Here is an 18,486-nt window from a genome sequence, read left to right on the forward strand (position 1 = left end):
TAAAGAAGCAAGAGATCTATTTTACAAGGGTAGTGGAAGCTAACATTTATTGGTTTAGATCCCTGGAAGTAGATGGTGTTTTGTTGTTCAAAGGGTTATCATTCAGTTAAGCTAAGTATACATCTGTGGGTCATGTGATATTCTCTTATTTGACTGACAGTTTCTCTTTGAGCCAGAGAAGTTACAGAGCTCTCCAGGTCTGTTTTAAGTTATCCAGGCCTATCTGTTCACAAAAAGGATACAGCTACTTCATCTTGCAGACCTGTTCAAGTTTTGCGTACTTGATTACACATGCTGGAAGAGTAGGTCAGAGTGGCAGCATCATCTACACTTCAACGAAGAGTATTGAAAATGACAGTTTAAACTTGTGCAATGGTCACCCATGCTGGATCTATGTAATGCAGTTTCAAGCTTTCAGGGGGATAGTCCTAAAATAAACACCCATAGCTAGAGCCCTGTGCATATGCAAAATTTGTATCTATAGCTGATTGATCCATGGATCTAAAGCAGCTGGCTGTAGATTTGCAGGGCTTTAGCTATAAAATTTGGATCCACATCAATCCCTGACACCCTTCTCCCCTCCCCTGCCAAATGGTCTATGGATATCTAGCGCTCTACCTACAGCAGAAGTTGCAATGGTTTAAACTATACAGCCACCCCTCCCCTGCCAAATGGTCTATGGATATCTAGCGCTCTACCTACAGCAGAAGTTGCAATGGTTTAAACTATACAGCCACTTACTATATTTAAATAGACCCAGTCTCACCAAGTTTAGGTTCTGTGTACACTAACAGTTGAGCAAGATCAGGATGAGTATATCATGCTACAAATACACTAAATATCTACATTTATTGTGGTGCTTTCTGCATCTGCCAAAGCATATCCCTTTTGTAACAGCACCAGATCAAAGTCTAAGCCTCTTGGCAAATGAATTTTTAATTCACATTTTGATTCTTGGGAGAGTATCATGGAAACTAAGCTAGGTAGAAAGTCAGTTTATTTATATATATATATATATATATATATATATATATATATATATATATATATATATATATATATATATAAATAAAACTAACTACATTATTCAAAGATGTGAAAAATCCACACAACTAAGCCAGGTCAGTTAAACTGATCTAACACCCAGTGTAGACAGCACAAAGTTGATGGGAGAATTCTCAGTCCACCTAGTTAGCACCTGTTGAATACTTATGCCACCAGAAGTCCTGCAGCATATGTAGTGTCTTCACTGAAGCACCTCAGTATTTTTAGTGCAGAAGCCCCCACGTCATTGAAAATAAATTAAAGGTGATCCAGACACTTAAACCAGACAGGCCTATAGCATCATCACAGCTTAAAACAGGTGTTTAAATTAGTAGGTGAACAGTGATAGGAAGGAAGTGTTAAGTAGTTTCCATAATGTCTCAGATTCTGGACAAATAAGATGTATAGTTCCTGCCCTCCAAAAAAGTTTACAATCGATATAGCTATGCAAAAGCTCGGGGCTCTCAAATCCTTAGCGCAAGGATGACTGCTGAGCAGCTCTCCTGAAGTTTCAACTGAAATCTCAGCAACTGCCCTGTTGACTAAGCTCATACTTGAGAGAGTTCAGGGATAAAATATTTCCAGCACATTATACCAAATGCATACTTTGTGAAAACACCATTCTATTTAGCCAGTTTCCTCTACCCCTACCACAACTTTCCAGGAAAAGGGCTGCTCACTAGGAACTGTGGTTCTGCAAGTGTTGCCTCTGCCATACTCCCCAGAGTTAGTGTCTTGGAAACCTGCTGGAAAAGCAGTAACTGTTAGGGGAGTGAGACACCAGTACTAGAGGTATTATAAAATGCCATGCAGTCCCCAACCCCCTTAGTACCAATTCCCAAAACCCTTGAGAGTAGAATTCAGAGGGAGAGGAGAAAGTGGGCAAGTGGCATGAATCTGAAGAGAACGTGCTTGCAGAACCACTGCCAAGTTAGGGGACCTAGCTAGCAGAACAAGCCCCAGGATGATGGGCTGAGATGTGCTAATGAAAACAAGGATGGCACGGGGGCATTTGTTCATTCCTAAGTGAATGCTACTCACCTGTAACAAGTTCTTCAAGATGAGCCTCTATTTTCACACCTGTGAGATTCAAACCGCCTGTGCCATGAGCCACCAGGATCTTCTGCAGTGCCAGTTGGGGCCACTCCCCCTCTCCTCAAAGCCAAGGGTATAAAAGGCAACACAGGAGGATGGACTGACCTAGAGGGCAATGTAAACAGATGGAGAGGCAGATATGGGAGGCAGGAATGATAAACTGAAGCACAGGGACAAACAGGAGAGTGGCTACTAAGGAATATCTATCATAGCTGGCTGAGTGAATCAGATATTCAAGCTGGAAAAGACACAGTAGGTCCCATCTGAACAAGCAGCACCAAAAGAGAATTTACACTTGCCTCACCCAGAGGTTGATTTTTAATCTGTTTTACAAGGCATGGCTCAGGGACTGGTTTTTGGAAGGTTCCCAAAAGTTCAGCAATGGTGGAAGGACACATCCCAAAAATGGTGTCTTGTAGCAGCCAACTATTTGTTCTTCAGGCAGAGGGCTCTTCTAGCCCTGGCGGGCCAGTCCTGGAGACACTCCACACTCAAACCACGTATTGGAGCAGCACAAGACTTACTTGTGAATCTCTCCTTGACATACACAAGCACAGATACATTAGTGTAGTGGATAGAAATAATGAAGCACAATTTGATTTTGCTCAGGGTTAAGAGCTCAGAGTCAAAGTAAAAATAGGTTTTTACATGCCACCGTGGCATTTGCACGTGTCAAGCAGTACTTCTAGGTAAAAATCTTTCCAGCATTAACTCAGTTTAGTACAAAGTTGATTAGGGTGCATTCATTAATTCTCAGTATAGCAGAAAATTTATGAATAAACTGGAACACTAGTTATAAAGAAAGTTGAATTGTTCAGCTGGTTAAAGACTTTTCCCCACATACATACATACACACACAACCACACACACATGGTAGAGACATTTTACTTTGCTAACTCTTCCAGAATTGAGGTTTCACACAAAATTTAAGATACATACAAAATGTGGCAAATCCTGGTTTTTTTTTCTGGAAATAAAACTATTTTTATTGTAGTTAATACCAACTTTACATATTTTTTTCCTCTGAACTGCATTTCCTCTGCTTTCAAAAAGGCAAAATTTCTTTCCTGGGACAAAAAGAATAAGGGAACTATACTTTTAAATGGTGTCAATTTTTTTGTCGTTGGGCATGTGTTTTTGCTATTACAAAACTATTAAAATGTGAAGGAACAAGTAATATCAAAGACACATACAGTAACTGCACTATTGGCTGCTGGGTTGTGCTAATACAATTGGACAGAACTTTGTAAGTTCTTTCTCTAATAAAGTTTTAGAAACTAAATGAACAAAGTAAAACAATAATATATCCCACAAGAAGAAAATGCAGCATCTGTTTCTTTAATTAGGGATCTAGGAAACTCCATCTCTTTATGCATTCACCAAAGAAATTGGACACCATGAAGCTCAGTTAGCTTGAGGCATAATAAGTTCATAATGTCCAACATGGCCTTCTTGCTTCAGTTGGTCTAATAAGTCTTCCTTACGTCTCTTTCTGCTTACCACCAAGAATCTATCATGGCCCTGGCCATGGGATTTACTTTTAAGACCATATTTTTGGGCAATTTGATGTATCTGCTTCCGCTCGTCATTGGTAAGTTCTGTAGAAAAAGTCAAGTCAACATGACTATCTGAGCGCGCATAATTTCGAATGATCTGCTCAATATCTCTTTTAGCAATTTTGTTCACCCTTTCCACATCAAGCCCGAGTCCTTCCCTTTTAAATTGCTCCTTCACTGCAATAGGCTCTCGTATCCCTTCACCATCTTTCCCTAACCCACCACCTGTCCAGCCCATTTTTCTTAAAATCTGATTCCCTATGTTGTCTTCTTTAATCTTCTGTTTGAAAGCCTCTTCCGCTGAGCGGCCCCGAATCTCATTTCTTGAGATGACGTCTTCGATGGTGCCCTTCTTCAGGTTATTGACGACAGTCGGCTGTGTCTTTTTGAGGATTTTCACAGCTTCCTCCGCCGCCTCGTGCTTCACAGATTTCTTAACCCCAACGGCTTCAGCAATGAACTCATTTTCTAGCATCACCTTGCACTTCCACCGCATTCCTGTCATCCTTTCGAAGACATACTCCACTGTCATCTTGTTGAACTGAGCAGTGTCGTTCAGTGTGCACACGGGATTCTCAGAGTTCTCATAGATAACAAGATCCTTCAGGTCTTTCTTTTTGCCAGAACTCCGGGATGAACAGCCCACTTTCTGAACTTGGGTTGTTTTGATGGGTGACACATTGGATTGCATCTTTTGAAGAATTTTCAAAGCCTCATCTGCAGCTGCATGTTTGCTCGTTTTCTTACTGCCGTATCCCTCGGCTAAGCAGTGGTCTTGCAAATACACTCTACAGCGCCAGGAGCGGTTTGACATTAAGTCATATTTGTATTCAACTGACATTTTGTTAAATGAAGCCGAGTTGTTAAGTATCCCTATAGCATCGCTAGCATTTTCCGTGAGGACAAAATTAGTCCAGTGTTTGGTTGAACTACTAGAACCTTGCAAGGGATCAGAACCAGACTGCCCAGATGAAAAATCTTTGTTGGCAGCTAGAAAATCGTCAAGCTGTTTGAGAGCAGGAGGCAATTCCTGCGGGCATGTGCCAGACTCACACACTATTAAGTCCTCTCGATAAGTATGTTTGAACTTCCGCTGAGCAACTTTAACTTCCACAGACTTTTGCAACAGCTTGACTGCTAATTCTGTGGCTCGATCCCTGGATCCATTTTTGCTGCCAGCATAACCAGTGGTTAAGTAGACATTTTGGCATCTCACTTCACAAGCAAAGCCATCTGTTGGAAGCTTCTTATTTTTTGGGAGGTCGGCAGGGGCAATTTCTTTTAGAGGAGCATAAATATATTCAGGATTTGTCTTACATGCCTGAATTGACCGAGTCAACAAATATGTATAGTTAATTTTATCAGTCCCAGTGTTAGCATCTGGGTTAGCAAGATTCTTCCAGATTGCTGCTGAGAGTTTGTCAATAAAATACTGCTTTGCTGTGATAACTGACTGAGGGAAAGTATCTGATGAAGACTGGAGAACTGAAGAGGAAGTGGAAAGTTGTGGAGCACCACTCTGGGTAGTGTCCATGCTGTTCAAAACCACACTGGTGGCGGTTGTCTGGCTACTTGCATAACCAAAACCCACCGAGTTGGAGAACTGGGGATCTGCTTCCTGGGTATTGAAACTGTTAAAAATAAAATCCACATAGTTTTCGACTGACTGGGCAGTGCTGTTTGTGTTTGCATCCTTGTTTGACTCCTGTGTTTGGTTGTCTGAAGGCTCTTCCTTTCTTTCATCTTTTTCACTACTGGCTACAAAGTGTACAGGCTCAAAACGAGGTCTCACGCGGAACCTGGGAAGGACTTTTTTGGGAGGCTCTGGATCTACGGAATGAGTGAAATTTACAGCATTAAAAAAGTAAGTTCTACAACACGGAGGGAGTATGTACAGTACGATCACCAGCAGTAACTAGTTAAGTTTTTGAGTACAGAATTCCCGCTCCCCACATCACAGATACCAAGATTTTCTGTTTGAAGATGTATGCAATAGATAGGTGGAATTTTCATTCATAGGCAAGATACTGCAGAAGTATTTCCACTTCACCTACTGCTATGTAAAAAGGTGGTTTTGATACTACTCGGGTTCACAGATTTTAAGACCATCAGATCATTTAGTCTGATCTCCTACATAACACTCAGTAAACAATTCCAGTTACTCCTATATTGAGCACAGTAACTTACATAAAAATGGCCATACTGAGTCAGAGCAAAGGTCCATCTAGTCCAGTATCATGTCTTCTGACAGTGGCCAATGCCAGGTGCTTCAGAGGGAATGAACAGAACAGGTAATCTAATCATCAAGTGATTAATCCCGTCACCCATTCCTAGGTGCTGGCAAACAGAGGCTAGGGACATCATCCCTGCCCATCCTGGCTAATAGCCATTGATGCACCTATCCTCCATGAGTTTATCAAGTTCTTTTTTGAACCCTGTTATAGTCTTGACCTTCGCAACACTCTCTGGCAGAGTTCCACAGACTGACTGTGTTTGTGTGAAGAAATACTTCCTTTTGTTCGTTTTAAACCTGCCACCTATTAATTTCATTTGGCGACTCCTAGTTCTTGTGTTACGAGAAGTAAATAACACTTCCTTATTTACTTTCTCCACACCACTCATGATTTTATAGACCTCCGTCATATCCCTCCTTTGCCATCTCTTTTCCAAGCTAAAAAGCCTCAGTCCTATTAATCTCTCCTCATACAGCAGCCATTCCATACCCCTAATAATTTTTTTTGCCCTTTTCTGAACCTTTTCCAGTCCCAGTATATCTTTTTTGAGATGGGGTGACTACATCTGCACACAATAATCAATATGTGGGTGTACTATGGATTTATATAGAGGCAATATGATATTTTATGTCTTATTATCTATCCCTTTCTTAGTGATTCCCGACATTCTGTTAGTGTTTTTGACTGCCGCTGCACATTGAGTGGATGTTTTCAGAGAACCATCCACAATGACTCCAAGATCTTTCTTGAGTGGTAACAGCTAATTTAGACCCCATTTTCTTATATGTGTAGTTGGGATTATGTTTTCCAACGTGCATTACTTTGCATTTATCAACATTGAATTTCATCTGCCATTTTGTTGCCCAGTCACTCTTGTGAGACTAAATTTTGGAAGGCAGTGTTTCCTATTGGATAAAGCACTGGATTGGGACACAGAAGACCTGGGTGCCATCCCCAGCTCTGTCAGTGACTGTGGCAACTCACTTCACCTCTCTGTGCTTCAGTTTCCCTGTCTGCAAAATGGGGACAATGGTACTGACCTCCTTTGTAAAGATCTGGTGAAAAGTGCTCTATAATTGATATTGAAACATAGCCTCCAGAAAGTCTCGATCTGAAGACTTCAAGAGAGGAAGAATCCACCACTTCACCCTCACCTTAAAAGTCTGTGCCTCGTTTCTAATTTGAATTTGTCTGGATTAGAAACAAGACACAAATTTTACAAAAACAAATACTATGAAGACAATCACTGTATAACTAATCTGAAGAATTAAATATCTGATGCATAAATACAGTAAGTAAAAGGGCACCCTTTCTTCACCCCAGTAGTGGTATTCTGTTCAAACGACTGTAAAAGATTTAACTCCCATGCCCCACATGCCAGGCCCGTGACTTCACCAGTGAAGCAAAAGGCCATCTCAAGCACTTAGAAAGAACAATCTGATCCAATGCTAACCTGTCATGCTAATATGGGTCAGGCTGCCATGTACATTGAGACACTTCTGTTGCAGCATATTTATCATAACCCAGTTCATCCGAGATCAGTGGAAAAAACACCCTGATATCTAAGTCAGATCCTTAAGCTTTAAAACTTTTGCAAGTTCCCCAGCCACCACAACTCTGATTACTTCTACCATAAGCCAGCCACCAGCTGCGGTGAAGGAGAAATCCAGCCTGCTTGTGGTGTAACTCTGTGCACTAAGTTATCCACTGCTTATCTGGCCTGCTGTCATCTCCCCACTGAAGCATCCACTGCTGGCTACAGTCAGAGGCAGACACGGGTCTGTTCTGCAGTTGCAGTTCCTGTGATCCGAAAATCATATCTGAAGCAGCAACAGAGAATGAGGTCCCCTTTGTTATGCAAGCAAATATACTCACTGGGATAGGGAGAGCAAGATGGAGAGTAGGGTCTTTTTGGTGGCTTAGCAGGAGGTACCAGCTCGAATGATGGCATCTCCCCAATATCGATGCCTTCAGCCATCTTGAGGACTTTCTCCATAACTTGCGAGCCATACCTGTGTTTCATTCAAGGACAGATCACATTAGAACATGCTTCCAGGTTTTTACCAGACCTCTCCCACTTCCAGTACCAAACTCCTGGTGTCTTTACAACCAAGATTTCAGTATTTGCAACCATGCAGACAGCAAGATCTCACCATCTCACACAAGGAAAAATATGCCTGTGTGAAATATATTGTACAATATAGCATAGCTTGTGGATACTTCCTAATTAAGTTAAATTGGGACTAGAAAGCTGCCTGTGATATTACAAGCAAAACTCTGGTCAAACCTGGCCTGATCCAATACCCATTAAAGTCAACATTTACTGGCATTGGATCAGGCTCTAATAAATGGTGGTGAAAGTTTATGTTGAACCTGTCATCAATTCCATGAAGGCAGATTTATGTGGCTGTGTGGAACCCCAAAGAATCGGAAGATTCTCTGTGTGGCTCTCCTTGGAGAACTGGGGCCCTGTGGAAAAAATCTGTAATAAGGCAACAAGTCACTACTTTTCATACAGTTTCTGAACAAAACTCACATATCTTAGCATCAAATATTCTGCCAATCATTCATTGCAAGTCATTAAATGAATGGAGTTTTGAATTAGTAAACTGAAGCTCCCTTTGAAGGATTTGCTATTGAAACGTACCACTTAATACAGCAACAAGGAAAATGTAAGTGGCAGTAGAAAAGGAACATAGGTTAATGTACTGGGTTTTAATTTAGTGGAGTCAGAACAGTATTGAAACAGTGCCTCATTGCCGCTAGCCTAGACAAAAAGCTTAGCGACAATCTGTGACATGTCACCAGACATTTGCCATCACTGATGTCAGACAGCAGCTAAGGAACGCTTCAGTTTTTACTGTAGGAACTCAGCTGCTTTTTACTAACAATTATTACTTTAAACAACAGTTTTATTTCTAAATTAGCATTTATGTCGCTGCAACATTTCAAATCCCACTGCCACAAAAGTGACGGTATGATAGTGTTATTTCATAAGGAGTCCTGCATTACTTGAAGTCTGGTTACTGCTGCAAAAGAATGTTGCATTAGAACTGCAAAAATAATTTGCAGTTCTAATCTAGCAGAATTCATCAGTGTTACAGAATTCCAGCTCTTGTAGTTTACTAAATCTTTTCAGTATATTTAGATGAAAAAAGCTGAACTGAAAAATCTCTAACAAAGGATGATGGCCTGAAAACACTGCATAAAGCCATGTGCTGTAGATATTCCATCACAGTATAGAAAGGATACAATGTTCTACCACAGGGCTGGTATTTAAATTAAGCAGGGGCTCAGGTCAGCATCTTATGTCTATCAAGGCAGACAAAAACTGAAGTCATCATTAGGTTCTGAGAACAAAAGCCAGAGATATTTTTTTTAAGCAAATGGCCTTTGATTAGCTTTTCAAAACTGGTGCTACATGTGTATGGAAAGTCTACTCACTGGTTGTATGTTAGCAGCTTTCCTGTGTTTAAATATTAAGAGCAAGCTCTCTGAATGCAAACTGAGACAGTAACTTCTTCCTGAGTCTGCAGAGACACTGCAATACCTACACTGCTGCTCATCACTCTTCCAAGCAGCTACTATTTAGAACCCTGTGAGCAGCAATTAAAACTGTCAAGAAACAGGTCGATTTCATGCTGCTGCTTGAGAAAATCAGAAGCAGCCTCAGCAGCAATGGCAGGCACAGAGGGACCCAAAAATGGCAGCAGGGGGAGACATAGAGCACCCACAACAGCCAGGAGGTGGAAAAATGGAAGTCCTTTTTCTCTACCAACAGGACCAAAGGGAGGGTTGGAACTTAAACTTTATCCCCTTTCGGCTAGAGGATGATACGAAAGATGGCATCCAACCACAAGGGTCCAAGAACTACTTCTAGCTAATGGGTCAATCCTCTCACTAGCAGGTGTCTGGGAAACATTAACAATCAGGGCTTGAACAAAGTATTAGTTAATATAATTTAAACAGCAAACTTCCCCCTCCACTTTGCCTGGCAGCAAAGACCATTTTAGATTAGAATTTTTTTTCATAATACATAAATACAGCTATATTTCATAATAGAGTCACATGCCATTCTCCTCCTCTGTCCATACAACCACTGTATGGCATGTTAATTTTGCACCTCACTACAGTATCTTTCGGGAAGATTTCCTGCACAAATCTCTTGACTGACAGTGTCTGCACCATCTCATATCTGAACTATTCCCTTGCGCATCATCTGAGAGTTTGTAAGCTCTTCAGGGAAAGTAACCCTATTTTTTGTGAGTTCTGTGCAGCACTGTTTACGCATTAAGAGAGTTCAGTAACATCATTATTCAAGATATGACAGCCTTCCTAAGGCCTGTGTCGGGCCAAGGTAGAAGAAATGAATAAAGAAATCTCCAGCGCAGACAGGGGACATTTTAGTCTCATGTAACTGATTTAAATATGCCTATTCCGCCTTGTAAGACGGCAGTAAAAATGCCAAAGAAATAATAAAGGTTGCCCATTCTGTAATCCACAAGTAATTCCTCAGTAACTGGGTCTTCCTTGGCACCAGTCACATGACAGATAGTGCCCTGCACTGAGATGCATGCAGTTTCACTTTTGTTTTCAGGTCAGTTTCAGGTTCTCCCTATACCAATGGTTCTTAACCATCCCTCCATGGACCTCCACCTGCACCTGCACGCAGCAGCATCACAGCAGGGTTCCATACAAGTGCAGGAGTCAGTCTGCATGTATTTCATTAATAACGATAATCGGTATCCTAGCTCCATAAGCAACTTTAGGCCTAGCAGTTTTTAAAGAGATGGTGAACATGCAACCATGATTGAAAATGGGTTAATGGGACATCATCAGATTAAATACCATGGGTTTTTTTAATATACTATAAAGTGCTTCCTTAAATCTGCTGTTAACACAGCGTGAGGCTATGATTATTTGTGCTGTGGTAGGGTCCCCGGTCAAGGATCAGGACTCCATTTATGTTAGGTGGTGTACAGACATAGAATAAAAAGTCTCTGCCCCAAAGAGCTTCCAGTCTAAGTGTTAAATATTAAAACACAATGTGCCATTCATGTTATTTGCATATGGATTAAATGATAAAAAACATAACCAGTTTCACTTTCTGGCTGTCTCACACTAGCACAGTGAAACATTTGGATTGTGAACACTGCAGGGGATGTTTAGATCCCAACTAAGACGGTTAATTGAAATTCAGACAAACTATGAGAAGCGTCTACTAAAGTTAGGCCTCATAAGCAGGGGAGGCTCCAGGCCCCAGCACGCCAAGTGCATGCTTGGGGCGGCATGCCACAGGGGGCGCTCTGCCAGTCGCCGGGAGGGCAGCAGGCGGCTCCGGTGGACCTCCCGCAGACGTGCCTGCGGGAGGGTCCGCTGGTCCCGCGGCTCCGGTGGACCTCCCGCAGGCGTGCCTGTGGGAGGGTCTGCTGGTCCCACGGGACCAGCAGACCCTCCGCAGGCACATCTGCGGGAGGTCCACCGGAGCCGCGGGACCAGCGGACCCTCCCGCAGGCACGTCTGCGGGAGGTCCACCGGAGCCGCCTGCTGCGGGCAGGCACATCTGCGGGAGGTCTACCGGAGCCGTGGGACCAGCGACCGGCAGAGCGCCCCCCGCAGCGTGCCGCCGTGCTTGAGGCAGCGAAATGGCTAGAGCCGCCCCTGCTCATAAGAAGACTTAACAAATCTTAAATTTTAAAGTCTAAATTATCTTTTAGTATTTCAGAGCTTTGCTTAAGTATTACCTGCCTCACTGAAGTTAGTCACTATACTTTTAAGTCATCAGGAAATTCCTATTTTTCTTTAATTTCTTTATCCCCCACCCCTACAAATCATTAACTTTAGAAATGTCAGTCAAAGTACACAGGGAAAGCAGCCCTTTCATTCTGACTAGCAGGTATATGGAAATCTAAAACAGTATCCTAGTTACTATATTGTGGTTTCCACAAGTTAATGATTGCTATGTCTAGGGATAGCAACTACATAGCTCTTCCGTTACTGAAGTCTGTTTTAACATAGCCAGAATATTCAGTTTTAGGTGCTTACTTTTCACTATTTATATAGCTTACTTTTTGCATTTTTCTCATCTTGAACAAGGGAAATTGACCAGTTTCACTTTTATTTTCAGGTCAGTTTCAGGTTCTCAATATACTGATGTTTCTTAATCATCCCTCCACGGACCAGCACCAGTCCCTGAGATTGGCCTGATACAGATTAGGAAGGCAGAAAGCAGGTACTTGGTATCAAAAAGGCTGAGAAACACTGTCCTACACTGAGTTCCTACATTGTGGGAGGTGATGTGTTAAAAACTGATTCTGTTTAGTATTTGATAAAAAACAGCAAGGAAATATTCAGTTTGCTCCTAGCATTTACATCTCAAGTATGCAGCATTATGCTAGGGCCCGGAAAGTGGGATGCACCAAAAAGAATAACTAAAAAAGAAAGCATCTGTAAATTAATAGTCAAGAGAGGAATATTCAGACTTCGGAATCAACTGGTATTCTCTCTCTATTACATTCTATTTAAATTTCTCTTCTTTGCTTTCAAGGCCCTTCATTACGCGGGTCCCAACTACTCTTCTGATATGATTTCCTTTTGCATTCCCCCAATTCCTTTCTGCTCTTCATATGATGCTTACCTTGATGACACTTTCACAAATCTCTCCATGCCTTCTTCTGTGCTGCCCCTTATGGCTTTGCCCCTTCCAAAATCTATTCCTGAGGGCTCCACACTCATTCAAAGTCACTCCTAAAAATGCACTTCTGCAGCATCACTTACAAAAAATGAATGGGTTCACACTAATTATATAACCCACCAAGTCTGCCCAAAGAGAGTAACTGTGTATCTACAACCGATGCCGTTGCCTCAGGTGTACGTTATATCTCCACTATCAAGTCCACCATTTCAGCCCTCATTCTCCTATGACAGGGTAGCCAAACATACTGGCCTTCTGAGCTGCACACGACAATCTTCAGAAGTTCAAGAGCCAAGGCACACCTCAGCCCCAAGAGAGGCACCTGACAGGGCTTCAGCCCTGCTCCTGCTGAAGCCCCAAGCCCCAGCAGGTGTGCCCCGCAGGATGGAAGCCCCAAGTCTCCCCTCCAGCTGGGCAGAAGCCCCTACCCCACCATCCTCCTGCAAGGCAGAGGTCCTGTGCTCCAATCCCACAGTCTGCTAGGAAGACAATGAGAGGGGAGCAGCCTGGGGAGCTCCGTGAGCTGCACTTTAACCACAAAAGAGCCACATGTGGCTCATGCCCCACAGTCCGTGCTACAAGTTCTGTCCAGGTGGAGATCTGGACCCATGCAGTGCTCATAGTAGGAAAAAGGCTTTAGATGATGAGAGTTCCTTCTGTCCGAGTGCCTCATCCATTTATTTTTCTTTATTCTCCCGCACCCTCAGGTATATAGAGCATCCCCCAATTTCCATCATTAATTTCAGTCCTGTGCTGGTCTGTTCAGGCTTCTGGGTGTCATGCTGAAGGATTTCACTTCTTTATTTTTCTGTGTAACATTTCTTTAGGTTGCTCTCTTTTTCTCTTTGCAGGTGGTGTCCATATTATCACTTGCCCTAGAAGTCGTGTTGGTGGCATCCTTAAAGTGTGTCCATCATCATCATCTTATATTTGAAGCTTAGCTTGGTTTGCTCTACTCAGAATTGCTGATGTTGCAAGAAACTCTCCAATGGACTCTGAAGAACTTCCAGTGGGCAGTCACTTTGGAAGGGTGTTATAAAATAATAATATAGCCACCCCCCCTTTTCCATTCATGTCTAGAGGGGTACGTGTAACTCCATTGTCTGAGAGGGGGTTAAGGAGCAGTATGAGTTCAGTGAATGGGAGCCTTCAGGAATGGATTATGGAAGGAGGTTTCCGAGCAACGGGGGAGTGGAGGGGGCAGCATGGAAGGCACTGAAAGGAAAGGTGGGATCTGGAGGGGAGCAGAAAGGATGGGGAGGAACACAACGGGAAATCGGGTCTGAGATGTAGACTGGAGCCGGGGACCGAGGCTAATGAGCCCCGGTTGGAGAAGAGTGAACGAAGAAACCCACTGACTCGGCCGCTTCCTCCTGTCACTTCCCCACGCTTCTGTCAACGCGGACTGGGAAGGAAAAAACCGGCCCCGAGGCCCCATCCAGGCAGCCCCAAGGCCATCTCCCCCCCCACCGGGAAGGAAACGTCCCTCCCCCAGGAAGCCGGATCCCCACCGCGGGCCCCCTCACCTGCAGCCCATGAAGACGTGGTTGGTCCAGAGCACGGAGAGCGACAGCAGCTGGTCGATAGCGGCGCCCGGGTAACTAGCCAGGTGGCGGAGGATGAAGTGGCGGCGCAGCCCCCAGTGCCGGTCGCTCTCCTGGTACTGGCGCCACTGCTCCAGCACCGGCTCGGGCACCGCCTCGGGCTCCGGGGGCGGTGGCGGCTGCTCCGGGGGCGGCACCGGGGGCAGCGGCGGCGGCTGCGGGGTCAGGAAATCCCCGCCCAGCAGCATCCAGCCGCCAGCCATCGGCTCGGCCAGCCTGTCCGCCCGAGCCGGCACGAGCCCGGCTCCCGGCCTGCGGGGACAGGGAGGGCCAGGCCCCACGTGCGGCCCGAGCCGGGCGGAGCAGAGGCCGGCCCGAGCCGGAGATCCCGGGGCGGGCCCCGCGCGCACGCTCCGCGCCCCCCACGTGCGGCCGCGACCCCCGCGCCGGGCCCCTCGCGCGCCGCCTGCACCCCGTTACACTGTAACCTTTTTTTGTTACACGCTCGTCACGTGGGCGTGACATCAAGAGATCGCGAGAGGGGCCGGGCCCCGCTCACAGCGCCCCCTAGCGGCGCCCCGAGGCGCGTGCGGCAGCCGGGGGGGCCCCGCGCTGGGAGCTGGAGGGGGCTGCACATGGCGGCCGCGCGGGCCGGGGCCAAAACGCGGCAGGCCAAGGGCACGAGCCAGCGGCCGCGCTGCCAGGGGCCCTGAGCTGCGGAGGGGCCGCGCTGGGCGGTGCACGCGGGAGGCAGAAGCCGCCTCGGGAGGGAGCCTCAGGCGGCGCCGGGGGTGGAACTTGCTGCTGCCCAACGCGCAGCACTGCAGGCTCCGCCCCGCTGCACCCGCACAAACGTGCCCTGCCGCTTAATACAAATGCTGCGCTCCCGCCCTGGGCCCGAGCCAGCGTCGCCGCGCAGCACAGCGGGGCCGGCTCGGCTTGCAAGGAAAAGCGCGTTTAGCGCCCCGGCTGCAGCGGGAGCTCGGGCCGGGCAGGCTGCAGCCTGACGACTAACCCGATTTGCCGCCCACGTGCCAGCTCTGGGCTCAGCCCGTCTTTAAAGACAGGCGTGAGCGACTCACTTTGCAGCCTCTGCTAGTGGGGGGGCTGTAGGGCTTTCACCTCGACAAACTCACTTCCCACTAAGCCACATTTCAAAAGTCCCTCTAACAAAAACAGGCCGGGCCACACTCTCAGCAGCCCTAGGGACTCAAGGGGGGATGAGTGGGGGTGTCTATGCCCACACACACTGACACTGTATTTTTAAATGATTGGACAGTATATTTTTAAAATATAAAATCTTAACTACATCAGGGAAAATAATTTTTCTGACTGTCGAACATGTCTCATTGAAATGTCAATCAATGTAAACATCTCCCTCCATAGCTCCCACTTGCAGTCTAAACATTGCAGTGTTGTGCTAGTGCCTGAGAACCAGAAAGGGACACCGAAAAGTTAACCCTGGAGAGAAGAGAGTGGTCAGCAAGAAGTGAAGAGTTCTGGCTGCTTTGGGAAAATCCCTACTTTTACACTTGGAGACCAGAAGCCATTTGTTTCTGCACTTACCTCTGACTGCTGCTGGATGGTTATGGGACACTAAACCATGGTAATAACGGCAAAGATAGAGAAAGCACAGAGGAAGGGAGGATTCCTTCACGCCTCAGGCACAGACCTAATGACCAGCATACTCAGCACCATCTTGCAACTCCTGTACCTTCTGCCTCTTGGTTGTCACGTCTCAGGGAGATCATGTCTATGCAATAAGCAACTGTCTTCTCTGAAAAAGATAAAATACAAAGCATCCCAAGAGCCTGGGGAGAGATGGTGGTAGCAGAAACTGCATCTCTGTCAAGATGTGGGTTGAAAACAGTGATGGACTTCGACATACTGGAGTGGGAGTCAGACTTACTGGCCCAAATACCTTGATTAAACACCAACTTGTGGGGAGACAAAAGACCTGAAAACTTAAGCATCTCACATTTGCCATAGGAGCAAATTTCTGGGGTTCCAGAGAATAGGCAGGTGGCTAATGTTCCCTGTATATGAAAGAGCCGATGCCTACACTGTTATTACTATACATAACCATCAAACTGGATCCCATACATATAGGAAAGGGAACACTACCTCCATAAGAGATACAGGCAACTGATAATACGGTGAGTAAGGGCCATGCACCCCTCCTGCAATAAAGCCCATTGATATAAATGGGAATAGGTGCCTAAATAATGCCCACTTGCTAATATGGCTGATTGCAAGATCAGGCCAGGGCCAGGGCAACCAATAGGCAAACTAGGCGGTCGCCTAGGGTGCCAAGTGGTTGGGAGCACCAAAGAGCAGTGCCCTGGCTTGGCAGGGAGGAGCCGCCTTCCAGAGGCACCGGAGAGCCAGAGCATTGGCCTGCAGGGGTGGCGAGGCCCAGCGCAGGGAAGCCAGCAGCCCTGCAAAGGCTGCAGCACCACTAGTGGGGAGCAGCAGTGCCCCCTGCTCCTCCTGCCCAGGCTGCGGCCTGGTGCCGCCCCCGGGGGCTCCTGCAGGTTGCATTAGATGCATGCAGGCGCCAGCTCTCATGCGCCCCCTGGCTCCTCCCTCCCGGGCTCCGCGGCTCCCAGGCATGTGAGCTGCCACCGGGGCACAGGGCCCTGAGCCTGCTCCAGGAGGGGCAGCAGTGGCTCAGACGCCCAAGAGCGGCAAGCCAGGGGGGGTGCATGGGGGCCAGTGCCGGCATGTATCCACTGCAGGAGCCCCCTGGGGGGGGGGGGAGGACGACAGGCCACAGCCCGGGCAGAAGGGGCAGCAGACACAGCTGATCCCCGCTAGCGGTGCCGCCGCTGTTGCAGGGCTGCTGTCCCCCTGCACACTCAAGACTGATTTAGTTTGGGTGCCAGTGAGAGTCAGAAGAAGAGCTCTGCCTCTATATTTAGGGTTCTTCAATAACTTGATATCCCATCACATTGCATTTTTGGCCTTTTGTGTTTGAAAAGCAGATTCTGTCTTCACCATTGAAAATCTTGGTTACATTCCAGAACAATGGTACAGAATTCAGAACAAGCCCTAGATTATAGCTTATCATGCAAAATGGGAATAGTCTTCAGATTTCAGATTAAAAAAAGACCAATTACATGGCTGAGAAGTAAATATAAAGTATTTTAATGTGTTTATACAAAGTGAGTTTGTTTATACTTGGGCCATCACATCTTAAAAAAAGTCTCGTTTTACTAACTTTAATAGTGTTAAAAAGTCACAAAGTAAGAAAATGACTTTGAAATTTGAGTATGGAAACCTCCCCTTTTTTTCCCCCCTTTTCTGCCTTTTGAGGTACTGTTACTCAAATACTTGCACAGCATATTCTGAAAGTCAAATGAAAATCAATGAACTCAAATCAACTAAGCCACCGTGCAGTTAGGTTTCCAGAGGATGGTGAGAGAGAAATACATTTTTTATCTGAGATAGAGAGCCTAGATTTTCATGGAAGTTGCTGAAAGTTAGATGAGCAATCAACTGAGTGGGACTTGTCAACTGCAAAGTTGATTCTTGGTAGGCTATGCCAAGTGACTTTATTTATTAATTTGGATTTCATTCTAAAAGAAACATCCCACAGCCATACGCACCACTGACAACCTGCCCAGTTGTTTGTCTGTGCACCTGTTACATCATGTCTTTAGACTGTAAACACCTGGGGACTATCATTTACTATGTATCAATTTAGTTCCGAGCACAATGGGGCCCCAACTTAGTTGACGCCTCTGGCAATATAAACCTTTAATATTAATATTTTTAAATCAGTGCCTTAGGAATTGTAATATATAACTCCATCCAGAGCAGCAGCATTTCTCCAACCCCCATGCTACATGCACTGAAGCATGTGAGTAACTTTAAGCATAGGACAACTACTCACATAGTTTAAGTTATACAAGTGCTTCAGTGCTGTATTGTCTAATCATCAGTTATAGTAGATGCAATGGCATTTGAAGTGCTCTTTAACCATAAACTGGCAGATTAGTGTTGTCTTGCACCTTGCAGTACATAGTTGCAAATAGTACTGCTTAAGGGACTCACGCTGGGTACCCTTAGAGCAAATTCCCTTAAAAGATGCTGGGCTGTAGACTTGGTCATGTTCTCCTTACACCTTTCTCCACATTGGTTGCAAATATGGTAGCATGTCCTCTAGGGGTGGTGTACCATGCACACTCCCTGTCCCTGCTCTCTGGAGTTCTTGGGAGGCAATGTGCCTATTCAATTGAAAATGAGGCCTATGGGTGTCATGTTGGCACAAGGATATGTCTGTGTAAGAGCTAGCTCTTCTAGATGTTCCTCTGAGT

General features: G+C 45.5%; 1 protein-coding gene and 1 long non-coding RNA gene across 4 annotated transcripts; both read right to left on the bottom strand.

Annotated features, from left to right (window-relative positions):
- Positions 1-19: 19 nt before the first annotated feature.
- LOC127056573 (uncharacterized) lies at positions 20-1,068 on the bottom strand. Its single transcript, XR_007775850.1, has 2 exons — positions 699-1,068; positions 20-618 (listed from the first exon to the last, which is right to left on the bottom strand). It is a non-coding gene; the product is annotated as an uncharacterized LOC127056573 (long non-coding RNA).
- A 1,940-nt stretch (positions 1,069-3,008) lies between these two features.
- On the bottom strand, positions 3,009-14,635 carry NKRF (NFKB repressing factor). 3 transcript variants are annotated; one of them, XM_050964496.1, is made up of 4 exons: positions 14,150-14,241; positions 8,303-8,398; positions 7,805-7,941; positions 3,009-5,525 (listed from the first exon to the last, which is right to left on the bottom strand). In XM_050964496.1, the coding sequence occupies exons 3-4, from the start codon at positions 7,923-7,925 to the stop codon at positions 3,544-3,546; spliced, it is 2,103 nt and encodes a 700-aa protein (XP_050820453.1). In that variant the 5' UTR covers positions 7,926-7,941; positions 8,303-8,398; positions 14,150-14,241; the 3' UTR covers positions 3,009-3,543. The 3 variants fall into 3 exon arrangements, with proteins under 3 accessions (XP_050820453.1, XP_050820454.1, XP_050820452.1); XM_050964497.1 differs by having other exon boundaries at positions 8,303-8,411; positions 14,150-14,237; XM_050964495.1 differs by lacking the exon at positions 8,303-8,398 and having other exon boundaries at positions 14,150-14,635.
- Between the last annotated feature and the right edge of the window lie 3,851 nt (positions 14,636-18,486).

Source organism: Gopherus flavomarginatus, chromosome 8 (genome assembly GCF_025201925.1).
Source record: "Gopherus flavomarginatus isolate rGopFla2 chromosome 8, rGopFla2.mat.asm, whole genome shotgun sequence".
NCBI classification, from domain to species: domain Eukaryota; kingdom Metazoa; phylum Chordata; order Testudines; family Testudinidae; genus Gopherus; species Gopherus flavomarginatus.